Genomic DNA, 12833 nt, shown 5'->3' with positions numbered 1-12833 from the left:
TACAGCACCCCAGGCCTAGCATCATCCAACAGGAATAATGACCAACTATCACGAACAGGAGAGAGATTCGATTTGATTTCAGTCACAATAGAAAACTGCCTAAAAACAGGAGCCAGATAACTGGGCTTCCATCCAAGCTTCTTAGTCTGCAGGCAAAGAGACCATACAACTTCCACACCAAATAAAGTGAAACAAAATGCATGAATTTGGTGGGAAATGTGACATGTCAATGATGTACTTATGGCAGTTCTATGGGCGTATGTGAAGCCCTCTGTGACATTGCTTGTAAAAAAGGGCTATACAATTACATTTTGATTTGATTTACCTCCACTGAACATCAATGGTGTTGCTTAAGACAAATCTGAACATTGAAAATAATACGTGCTAATTGTTGATTGCAGCTTTTAGTCTATTTTGACCTTTTTTGTCAAGGAATGTTTTTCACAGATGACTGTGACAAACACTGTCTTGTACAATGTTCATTCAGAATAAAGGATTCTTTCATTCAAATATGCACTGTTACTTACAGGATATTTCCCCAATTCTGCATATGACTGCATAATCTACTGCACGTCTTGGCGGTCAATCAAAACTATAAAGATTTCAATGACAATCATGTATTAATTCAGATCATATACAGACATTCGTTGTTTGGTGTCTTTGTTCTGGATTTGGGGGAAGAACAGACAGAGAGAGAGACAGAGTATAATGCGATGCATTGTGAATTATTGATGAGGAAAGACAATTGATAACCATCATATGAGCAGTCACGGAACCTGGCGAGTTGGCTTAGATACTAGAAAATGTTAATGATGTGAGATTGTTCTTCTTGTTTCTTCAATAGCCTTATTCACCCTTGATAGTCCAGAACTGGTGCAGGTACAGGCAAGCTTTCCCCTGGGTCACTTCTGCACAGAGAGAAGATAGATTTACCTGGAGCACAGTCATGAGGCCTAAATATCCCTTCTAGGCTTCAGCCACTTATAGACAGATGGAAAGATGAACAGAAACACCACCGAAGTGAGACAACCAACAACTTTGTGAGCAATTGTGTGTTTTGTAAAAAATAAATACAAAACACAAAAGGATTCTTTATGGTAACCGAGGCTTCGGAATCATCTCTGGTTCCTAGATATCTTCAAGCAATGAGCAGATGAACTCAGTTCAAACAGAGGTGAACCATCAATGCTTGCCTATGAGTGAACACTGTCCTACTCTGATCTTGTACCATCCCATAGAGCTCTGCAGGAGTGCAGATACACCCCAGGCTAGGATTGTCACGCTGCTGAATCTGATTACTTGAATGCTAATACAAATTTTAAGCACTCTCAAGAGGGGAGTGAATTCAAAGATTCGTCAGCAATGTGCATATTTGAAAGGACGGAGCCCCAGCCCCCTGAAACTGTCTGTATTCATTCTATACCATCTCCATTTCAATTATACTCTGTTCTCTGAATTAATGTGGACGTTAGTGCAGGCAATTAGCAGTGTGGGCAAAGTCAGAATAAAAGGAGATTTAATGGTGTGTAGTTAGAAATACAGGCCTATGCATATTAACGTGTCCACAGCAGATATATACAGTTTTACATTTACTTAAAATTTAAAATAAAATCACTGTTCCTTACAAGAGACTTCTTCACTTTTCTAGTTTAATGTTTGTTAGGCCTATATAGTTTTTTGCTTTCTTGGTTGCTTTCTTTACTTGAGATCAGACCAGTGACTAATTAGTGTGAAGCTATTTAAGGGACTGATTTCATTTGATCTAAATGTGTCACAATATCCAGCAGCACTGAAAACCAGAGCTCGATCATCTTACGTTTTTAAGACACGAGGTGTCCTATTTCTTCAGTAATTGGGATCCAGAGAGACCCTCTCAGACATGACCACAATGAGAAACGAGCAAAGTCTGCGAGGTTTTACCTCGACAAGTTGATAAATCGAGGTGGTACCAATAAAATAGATGTTACACACTCACAACAATGTTACAAACAATGCATGTTTCCACATTTACACGTCATAAGCATGTTAATAATAATACATTACATTACAAACAAAAAAACTAATATGACCAAACTAAGAAGTTGACCATTCCAGCCAAAGTTTTTTTTCTTGTCTTTCTTTTTAAACTATGCCCCCTTTTCAAAATTAGACAGATACGAACAAAGACATACGATGACAGATTATTCGATCTATTCCACACAAAAAAGAACCTCCGTTTTTCTGTTTGTTTCCATAGACAACTAAAGAGAATGAAAATCCTATCTGAGGAAATCTTCCCGCACTGCGGTTTATTCTCGGCCATTGCTCCCCTGCCCCAGATCAAAGCAACCGTCTGTGACTCTTCTCAGGACCCGTCCGTTAGCTAAACCCAGAATTCCCCGCGCTGAGACAAGATGGAAGAATACAGCAGCTGCAGGAGAACAATGTTTGGGCTCTAAAATTGAAACGGACGACCGAAGGTGAATTAAAACAAGTCGAAATAGAAAGCTGGGGTCATGCACTGGTAAGATAACTTAAAATATTAATATTTTGGGTGCATTTCAACGCCGAGTCCTCAAGCATGCGTACGGGACAGGACAGACAACAAAGCCCAACGCATTAACATTAGTTAGCTAGCATTCGCCAGCTGTAGCATTGGAGCTGAGCATCAATTGTTCGCTCGAGTTGCATGGGCCATTTGTTATGGGGTTAACGTTGCTGCTTGAGTCGCACCATCCGTCTTTTCTAGCCACAATTGCCTAATCGTTAATTAGACATTCCGGGCAGTATTTATTTTAACATTCGCCAGCTACGGATTGAAGTGATCGGGCAATTATTTATGTGTTATTTATAGTGTTGCATCTAGGCTATCGAATGTTGCCGACAGTTTTGTCTTAGAACGCTTGCGCGCACAAGCCAACTCATCACAAGGACTCCAATAAAAACGGTATTATTTGTAATTACCTAACATGGAACCGATTTAAGGATACCAGACGGGAAATCTATATCCTCGCATGCGGTTGGAATTTAAAGTTTCTAAATAGATTCTTGCAGACCACTTTATTTAGTATATTCTCTTAAGGCAATGGCCGTATTAATAATTGCATGATCCAGCATCACAAAGGGCCCCGGCACACTGGTTAGCCAAATGGCTAATTGCTTGGTAGCTTTCCAGAGCTCTAAAGTATTTTTGGATTGAGTGTGTGTATAACACACGATGGATGCCAAAATCGCAGCTTTTGTCTGCCGTGCTGCGTTAACTCGTATATCTCTAACTGGAAAAGTTTATTTATGTCTGTGCAGTTGAGTTTTTAGATTAAAAGCAACGCAATTCCCAGCCAGAAAACAATTCGTCCTGTACGAGCTAACAAGTTAGCTAGCCAGCTTAGCTAACTAGCTACGTGCCATGAGCAAATGGTTGTCTGCATTGCAGACAATGAAGTTGTCTTGGGTCATGCAATACATTTTCGTTTTTCATCTAGGGATATTTGTTTGTTAAATAATCAACAAAACATTCCTGACTCCTTTAAAAGTAAAAAATAACTAATACGTTTAGTAATCATTCATCTAAATCAATTATGTTAATTTCTTATTTTTACCTTGATTCACTTCCAGTGAAACCTTTGAATTCGAATCCCTCCTAATGCATCAATTTTAGGCCGACTCTAGTCGAGGCTATAGAAAAGGATTGCTGCCTTTGCTGTTTGCCTTTTCCTCATAGTTAAGGTCATAAGAGGATAACCTGATCCTCTCAGATGCATCCACCGTGGCCTGTAGCCAGTTTTCTATTGTTTACTCCACAACATGAACAAAATAAATGACCATCAGACTATTAATTAAGTCATTTGATGTCTATTTGACCTTTAAGACACAGTTGTATTATTGTCGTCAAGTCTTAATCTCACATCTCCGGTAATTATTGTATATATTTTTTTTTTTTGATGAATAGATGCATGCACTTTCATGTGTTTGTAACAGAATGTTGGAATCCAGCTTTCTGGTGTAAAGGCTCTCGTTCACAGATAAATCCATGCAAATTGGATGACTCGGGCAAGTAGGCCCATCAAACAGATTAACAAGTTCAATCCTCTCTGCTTATGGGATGTCTGGTGTCAAGGTTTCACTGCTAAATTTAGCTCAGATTGAGCGTGGCAGAATGTTCCGTTGGCAGCTTTTTTGTAAAGAGGAAATATTGTTTGTCATTAATTGAAAATATATTTTTGACCCACACGATTGTAATCCTTGTAAACACTTGATTTTGAGATCTGAGACTGCAAGACTCATATAAAGTTAATCTGACTCTGTTTGGCCTTATAAAAGTAATGCAGGCAGTTTGGCTGTGTGTGTGTTTCGCTGTTGTCCAATACATTTACATTTGGTCATTTAGCAGACGCTCTTATCCAGAGCAACTTACAGTAAGTACAGGGACATTCCCCCGAGGCATATAGGGTCAAGTGCCTTGCCCAAGGACACATCATTTGGCACAGCTGGGATTTGAACCGGTAACCTTCTGATCACTAGCCCTACTCCTACCCCCTCAGCCACCTGACTCTCTCCCAACACAACCTCTCTGTTTCTCCACAGGATGTCTCGGGTGTGCTCCGCGTAGTCTGCCCACCCGCCCAACACCATCATGAGCATCATACAAGACAAACTAGGCAATGATTTCCTGCGCTCCAACGGGGGGGGCATGGACTCCAACTACGCCCCTGGCATGATCATGTTCAGCCACCTGCCCCCTGTGACGAGCTTCACCCGGCTGGCCTCCCATTCGATCATGCAGGATATGCCTCCCCAGGAGATGATCCTGAAGAAGGAGCGGGATTCTCCCGACTGTGGGATGGGTGTCATGGGAGGCCCCATGGGGTGTGGGAGTGCCGGGGACTACATCCATGCCATGGGGATCAAGCAGGAGAAGCTGTCCGAGCACGACTACAGGCTGCCACTGTACCCCGGAAGCTCTGGCAAGAGCAGTGATCTGATGGAGGTGTCGTTGGGCAGCCACCAAAGTCTGCTGGTCCATGACCTCAGTATGAGCAATGTAAGTTAACCCACTGCCAAGCTGAGCCGTGTGATCGTTTACAACATTCTGCATTTGTATCTCATTTCATTTGTGAACTCTATATATTTTTATTTTGTGTTATTATTCATTCATTAATTAATTAATATGATTTTGTCCGCACAGACCAATCTTTAGATTTAAGTGCACTAAGTCACTGAGGGTGACAGCTGGGCATTGCTATGGAAGACTGCTCCCTTGCTTTTGGGGCGCTGGTTGTCACAGCCCATATCCTGCTAGAAGGATGGAGAAAGGAGGGATGAGGAGGCGGGGCTTGAGTAGGTCTGGTAATGCTGGCATAAATCTACAGGAGGCTTCCAATACAATATATATAAATCATTCTGTCCCAGGATGATGTCGTCATCTGGTCTGTCGGCATGAATGGAAACGTATCGGCAAGGACACAGCTGTCTTGTTTGTGGTTGCATTTCAATTGTCTTCTGTGCACATGCAGTATCAGGCCCCCTGGCATGCTAGTAACACAAATTTTATATATAATATATATATATTTAAATGTATATTAAAGGTGAACGCAAGCACAACTTCTGCATGATTCCTCGTATCAGGAACTGTTACAGAGACTGAATATTTCACAGCTTGTCATGCAGAAACCTATAGCTACATTAAACTGCATATGCAGGGTTCTTTTTCCGGAGGGGGGGGGGGGGGGGGAGAGAGATTCCTTTTGGAATTCCTACAGCTATGTGTATTTTTTTTTTTTTTGGGGTGGGGGGGGGGGGGCCTCAAATGGTCCTCCTTGTTCTGAGGATAATGACATACATGTGAGTTTTCAGCCATTTTGAGACCACTGTGCTCTGCTCATTGGGTAGAGGAAATGAGTCTAGGTTTGTTTTGGCTAAGCTTTCCCCTAATCTAATACACTGTTTTTTGAGCTCCTTTAGACCAGGTCTCCCCCACACACACATGCAGTGCACGGACACCCTAATTCTCTTTCCAAATGCTTTTGTGAATCTGCCATTTTTTGTGGAATAAAGTTTAATTGAAGTAAAAATGGCAGAAGGTAGCATATAAAACAGAAGAGGAGGGGGCTGTGGCAGTGTTGAAGATTAGCAGATCTCCCCACTGCCTCTTATGAAATTAATGCAAATCCTTTGTTTGAAGAGGGCTTTTCAGACTGACGCGTAGACTGAATAATAAAAAATAAAAAAAAACCTGCCTCCCGTTTTGCTTAAGATTGCAGGTAAACAAAAGATTTCAACAAATCTGTGAAAGATGATGTAGGCCATACATTTAGAGGTTTATTACATGACCTCCTGGTTTCGCTCTGTGAACTTCCACGGAGTACCAGAGCAAGAGCGTGTAGGTGTGTTTGAAAACTCCTCAAGTGATTTCCTTTTGCCTTTCCCCCCCCATGCTTCTCTCCCATTGTCATCTTCACAGCTGCCGAGTCGACCAGGAAAGCAGTCCACAGGGAGGAGAGGTCGAAGGTCAAATGGGGACGGATCGGAGGGGAAGCCCAGAAGGAAACGAGGAGAAGCAAAGGTTCCTAGGCCCATTTATCCACACCCCTTTTAACACTAGTTAATCACAAATATTCTTGATTTACTGAACAGGTGAATTATAAAAACCACGTGTTAATGCCCCAAATAAATTGTGAAAAATATATCTACATTTTTAAAAATGTTTCGATTGTCTTTAATACCGGAATAATTGTTTCCAAATGTTCACCTTGGAGACAGGACGAATTAAACTGACTGTCGTCTTTCTCCTTTCATCCTCCAGCAATCAATGCTGCTGGACGCCGACGGAGGCAGTCTGTCACCAGGCACCAAGCCGCACATCTGCGAGCACTGCAACGCCTCCTTCAGGAGCTCCTACCACCTGCGCAGACATGTTCTAATCCACACAGGTACCCCCAACCCACCTTCAGACGGCTCAGGCTCTTTTACACTTCATACGTTTCAATGGCAAATAATTTGATGTATTTTTGGGGGGGATGTTTTACATGTTGTGCAGCTTGTATCTGATATTTGACGCTGTCGGTGTGCGTTGTACTGCTTGTGTGTTTTGAGTTCATTTCTTGAAAGAAATTGAGGGTTCGATGTCAGTGGAAATCCCATGTGTTCCACAGTAGCCATAATGTTTGTGTGTGTGTGTGTGTGTGTGTGTGTGTGTGTTTTAGGAGAGAGGCCTTTCAGATGCAGCCAATGCAACATGAGTTTCATCCAGAAATACCTTCTCCAGCGTCATGAGAAGATCCACAGTGGTGAGTGCAAACGAAACGTGATCTGTGAGCGACGTGGATGTTGGGTGGACCTGAAGAGATTATGACCTATGGAATGTTTGTCTGTTTTCCACGGCAGGAGAGAAGCCTTTTTGCTGTGATCAATGCAACATGCGTTTCATTCAGAAGTACCACATGGAGAGGCACAAGCGGACCCATAGTGGAGAGAAGCCATACAGATGTGACACTTGCCAACAGGTGAGTGACTACACACACACACACACACACAGAACCCCACAGACCCCCTTTATAACTGCATGTGCATGAACCATACTAGTGGTGTTCCTCAGTCCACACCATGCACTCTGCAGACAGGTTGGTTGGTATCATTTGAATTAGTTTAGAAAGGGGGAAAAATGGGTGTAAATTGTACCAATGTGTGCCTTCAATGCCTTTGCAGCATTTTTCCAGGACGGATCGATTGCTCAAGCACAAGCGAACATGCGGAGAAGCCATAAAGAGGGGTCTGGAGCCTGGGATGATGGATCTGGACGGTTCAGACATGGGTCACGGCAGCTATGGAATCACTCAGGGAAATGTCGGCACCTCTGGCCGAAAGAGAGGCAAATCCAGAAAGGCGGGGGAGGGAGGCAAGCGTAAGAAGGCAGCGGCGGCGGCGGCAGCATCGGTCGGGATGGAGGACTCGCACATCCATGCTGCCCTGTCCGGGGGCTACACCCACCACGACTACTCTGTCGAGAATCCCACTGTGTCCTCCACTCAGCCAGGACCCAGCATGCATCAGGGGCACCAGGGCCGTGCCCCAAAGATGGCCTTTAAGAAGGCCAACCGTAAGGGTATGGACAAGGGGGGCCTGGCCCCGGCCAAGCAGGGCTGCCTGGATCAGGGTTCAGGCGGAGGTATGGATGGCCTGGGCCTTCTGCAGGGTACCGGGCCCAAGCCAGGCCCCACCAGCAGCAACTATGACGACGCTATGCAGTTCCTCAAGAAGAGACGCTATCTGCATGCAGCCAATCACAACACTGCATCTGGCCCCGGGGTGTCTGGCGGTGGAGGCAACGACTACGACGTCAACATGGGTCACCTATCATCCCAGCAGTCGGTCATCCAGGGCGTGGTGTCGGGCGTGATGGATGGCGACGCGCCCCTCAGCCTGCTGGACTCCTCGATGGGCGTGGACAAGCACGACAAGTCGGGGATCCCCGACGAGGTGCTGCAGAGCCTGCTGGACCACTACACCCACAAACCGGACGGCTCGCACCAGGACGTGCACTTTGACCTCAGCGACCAGCACGTGGAGCTGCACCCTCCCTCGGGAGACGGGCCCGACTTGGGCCCTGACGCCGACTCGCCCAGCCCGTCCGGAGACAAGACGGTCATCATGCACGAGTACTCCCGTTTCCTGCTCCAGGCTCTGGAGCGCACCAGCCACAGCGCCAGCTTTCCCCTGGGCCCTAGCCCGCCTACCGCCGGCCCTTTCACCACCTCCCACCATGGCAACCCCCTCTATTCCGACAAGAACGTCTACACCACGTCCCCTCTGGAGTGTGGCTACAGCCAGTCCGGCTCCCCATCCCTGCCCTCCTCCGTGCCAAAGTCCCACTTTGCCATGCTCTCGAGCTCCTCTCCGCAGCACAGCTTCCACCTGAGCAGCCTGGAGCACCAGCAGCTCACCCCTTCTCAGGAGCTCACTGACCAGATGGAGAAGCAGCAGCAGCAGCAGCAGCACTCCGCCTCTCCCCCCTCCTCCTACCAGATCAGCCCGTCTGACCTGGCCAGTCAGAAGGAGGCCCCATCCTCCAAGAACGGCTCTGCCGTCTACCCACTGGCCCCCTCGCAGGACCTGGACTCCTCCAAGGCCTCTTACCAGATAGAGAACTTTGCCCAGGCCTTCGGGTCCCAGTTCAAGTCAGCCGGACGCGTCCCGATGTCCTACGGAAATGACTCGAACGGTGAGGTGGACCACCACAGGATAAGGACGCCTGTCTCAGAATTCTCAGGGTATACTAGCTTGCTAGCCGACGTCAACGAGCCAGTCAGTACAGGATCCAAAACCCCAACAAGCCAAAGCTATAGATGAGGGCCTGGAAGGGGGAATAACATTCTGTTGGAAATTCATGTTTTGGTCTTCTATTTTTCTTTTTTCGCGCTCCTATTTTATTATTATTTTATGTTATTTTATTTTATAGGTGATGTTTTGTAATTATTACACTGATGCTGTGTTTATATGCCCCACCCATCTCCTATGATCAGGTCTGCTAGGCCTCCCCACAAATGCAATTCTAGATCTCCTTTTTGTAAAGAAAGGTCTGTATTCATTATCTGTTAGTGTTATTTTAGGTCTGCTTGTTAATCATTAGTTTCAAAAGTATGTTTTAAGCGACTATAAAGTAGCGATGGACTTCTTTTCTTTTCCCTTAAGCTTAAGTGTTTTACCAATCAACTACATTTGTAAGATAACATTGGAGATGACAGGGAGTAGCCCAGAACTGAAATAGCAAAAAAAAAAAAAAAAAAAAAGAATTAAGATATTGTCTGTTACAAGGATAAAAGTATTACTCAGGAAAAAGTGTACAAGGATAAATCCTGTGGTGCAGGGAGCGCTCATTTCAGAGGTGTACGTTCGCAACTACAAAGACGATGCTTTGTTATTTTTTAATGTTTTATTCCTTGGTGAATGAGTGCAACAATAATAAGACTGCTGCCAGCACACTGACACTGAGAACACTTTTCACCTAGCTGTAGAGAGATTATGGTACTTTCTTGTCAATGTGAAACTCATGTTTTCTTCAATAAGGGCCATATATATTTATAAGAATATATATATGTATATTAACAGATATAATCCCTCTGGAGGACTGCCAGGTGCGTTGGAGGGAGAGAGGGCAGTGAGTTTGGGGATATTCGTTTTCCCTGTCGTTTTTGGGAGAGCAGATTTGGTGTTAGGGCTTTTCTTGGGCCAATAGAGGTAGCTGTTGGGCAGCGATGGAATGGCCTTCCTCATTTTCTCTCCTCTCTTCCTCAACTCCACTTTCTTTTAAATGAATCCAATTAGCACTTTGAGCCCTTTTTTTTTTTTTTTTTTTTTCTTACTTTCGAAAAACTTCCCCAACAGATCATGGAAGGTCCAACATCTCAAACAGACTTGGTTTCTATGGAGACGTGAGGTTGGTGGGTTTGTGCGTCGGCAGGCTTGCGGGGGAGGGGGGGGGGGTTTGAGGGGGTCTTATTCAATTGGTAAGCCCTACATTTGGATGGCATTGCATAGTTTATGATGGGTGGGGAGGTTGGGTTGGTCTAAGAATTTGTTTAAATAACTTGTCTCCTTTTCTCACAATGTTTAGGATTGGTTTAGATGGGGAGGGAGGGGGGATTTTTTTAAGAAAATGTACCTATTAAAATGGGATTATGTATTTCATGCCCCTAGATTTAGTTAAATGATTACCCAGTTTAGCAGGTTTGCTTTACTATTTGAATTAGATAAATGTGTGGCTGAATATCCTGTGTAATGATGCAGAAGCAGCCTTGTAGCCATTGCAGAAAATTTTATGATCTGAAATACACATTAGTTAAAAAACAAAAACTAAAAAAAACTCCATGTTCACAGATGGCATGCTTTCTCAGAGCACCGAGAGAACTCCTACTAGCTGAGAAATGGGTTGACCAATCTTGGCCAGTAGGGAAATTGTTAAAATAGGCATTTCTTTTGTTTCACATGCAAAAAGTGATCTTGTAATTTTATTGCTCTTCTGTTCTTGAATTGATTCAAACAATTATTGCGTTGTCTTCCATAGCCAGCCAGCCAGCCTTTTTCTTTTTTTTTTTTTTGTGCTGGATATTTTCACTTTTATTTTAGATTTCTTTAAATTGCCCAATGACCCCATGTCTTACACAATCACAAAATATGGCTGAATGACTGCAATGTTGCAATATCATAGGGAACAATGACTGACCACTAGAATTATTTGCAATGTTTGTAATGGGTGTGAGGTAAATTAAGTTAGAATTTACCTGTTATATACCTCGTATCACTGAAAACATGCAACCAGGGACAAAGGATAAAAGGTTTGATGTATGTAGCAGAGATGCTGTTGTTTGTTCAAAACACATTTTTGTGTGACTATTTTTAAACCTTGTATAAATGATGTTGATGGGACCTGGAATAGGGGCTATGGTATTGCTTTAGGGTTCTGTATTGTCTAATGCCTACCAGTGTTTCAGTCTTCAGTTCGACTTGTCTCCTCGGTAACTTCTGTTACTTGCCATATTGTTTTTATGACATGCCTATTGTTTACAAAAATGTACAAAACACTACATCTTAATGTTGCCCCCATATGATTAGCATGGTTTCTTTGTTTAACTTTATATTTCCCCTCATTTTTGTCACCACAACATTTGTAGCCGATGTTTTTCTTCCCTCTTTATTTTGTTCCAGACTCTTGTGATATTAATTGCAGGGCTGTACTTGTCCATGAATTTATAATTGATTAGGAAAACCAATAAAATGCTGTTATCAAGAAAACTCAAGGTTTCTCTTTGTGACAATACTGTGCAGAGAGTGAGGTTCTCTGCTGCATTTTGGGAGTATTAACCATTACAAATGATCCTCCATACCAGTGGTTCCCAACCCTGGTCCTCAGGGCACCCTGTCCTGCATGTTTTAGATGTTTCCCTGCTCCAACACACCTGATTCAAATGAATAGGTTGTTATACAGCTCTGCAAAAGCCTGCTTATGACCATTTATTTGAATCAGGTGTGTTGGAGCAGGGAAACATCTAAAACATGCGGGACAGTGGCCCCTGAAGACCAGGGTTGGGAACCACTGCTCCATACGGTTGCATGTGATGCTTCCTGAACCAGTTTTGTAGGCCGCTGACCTGAATGCAAGTTATGCACAAGTCAGCCACTAGATGGAGATGTTGGCGTAAACACCTCATTGATCCCGTAAATTGGCAGGATACATTATGGAAGTTTTAGAATCGTTTGACACACACGGGCTAGGGTTAAACGGTCCTCTATTTGAGTTATTCAATTCCTTCCTCCTTCCTGGAAAAAGAGGAAGGGTTTGTACATCTGTCATATCCTATTCATGAAGTCATGTAGCAATATGGTAACAATGTAATGTCACGAAAGAAGTAAAATCAACAAAGGTGCAACTATTAAAACAAGTTTCCATATGGGAACTTCCTTGTATGAGTTAGTACAGTTGACACAACAGAATAGCAATACTGCTGAGCTGAAAGTCAAGGAGATGTTTACGGCTGGTTGTGCCATGTCAAGCTCTAACTTAAGGCTGTCTTTTACACAGTAGGGAGTGCTGCTAAACCACTGACACAGTTCTCACTGCCTGTCAGAAGCTGACGTCTCTTGTTTGAACTTTCCTGTCACTGTGGAGAGCTCAGTGGGGTGGGAGAGGGTGGTATGGTGCACTGAGACTACAGAGAGACTGACTGCTGGCCTGTGCGGTGAGGCCAGGTGGTTGGTAGTTGACTGGCTGTTGGCATGTAGGCCATATGATAAGAAATAAGGTCAGGCCATCACATTTGTTGGATAAACTGAAAATGAACACAACACTGTAAATACTGTAC

The 12833-nt window shown here is 43.9% G+C and overlaps 1 protein-coding gene across 4 annotated transcripts; it reads left to right on the top strand.

The window, feature by feature from the left end:
- The first annotated feature begins 2318 nt into the window (after positions 1-2318).
- On the top strand, positions 2319-11766 carry znf281a (zinc finger protein 281a). 4 transcript variants are annotated; one of them, XM_084678604.1, is made up of 7 exons: positions 2319-2459; positions 4564-5020; positions 6440-6541; positions 6782-6908; positions 7182-7265; positions 7363-7481; positions 7684-11766. In XM_084678604.1, the coding sequence occupies exons 2-7, from the start codon at positions 4613-4615 to the stop codon at positions 9322-9324; spliced, it is 2481 nt and encodes an 826-aa protein (XP_084534730.1). In that variant the 5' UTR covers positions 2319-2459; positions 4564-4612; the 3' UTR covers positions 9325-11766. The 4 variants fall into 4 exon arrangements, with proteins under 4 accessions (XP_084534730.1, XP_084534727.1, XP_084534729.1 ...); XM_084678601.1 differs by having other exon boundaries at positions 2367-2503; XM_084678603.1 differs by lacking the exon at positions 2319-2459 and adding an exon at positions 2749-2926.
- Positions 11767-12833: the final 1067 nt, after the last annotated feature.

This window comes from Hypomesus nipponensis, chromosome 17 (genome assembly GCF_054491055.1).
Source record: "Hypomesus nipponensis isolate SF chromosome 17, ASM5449105v1, whole genome shotgun sequence".
Taxonomy (NCBI): domain Eukaryota; kingdom Metazoa; phylum Chordata; class Actinopteri; order Osmeriformes; family Osmeridae; genus Hypomesus; species Hypomesus nipponensis.
The sequence above is the reverse complement of the archived record's forward strand: the minus strand, read 5'-3'. Positions and strand labels throughout refer to the sequence as shown.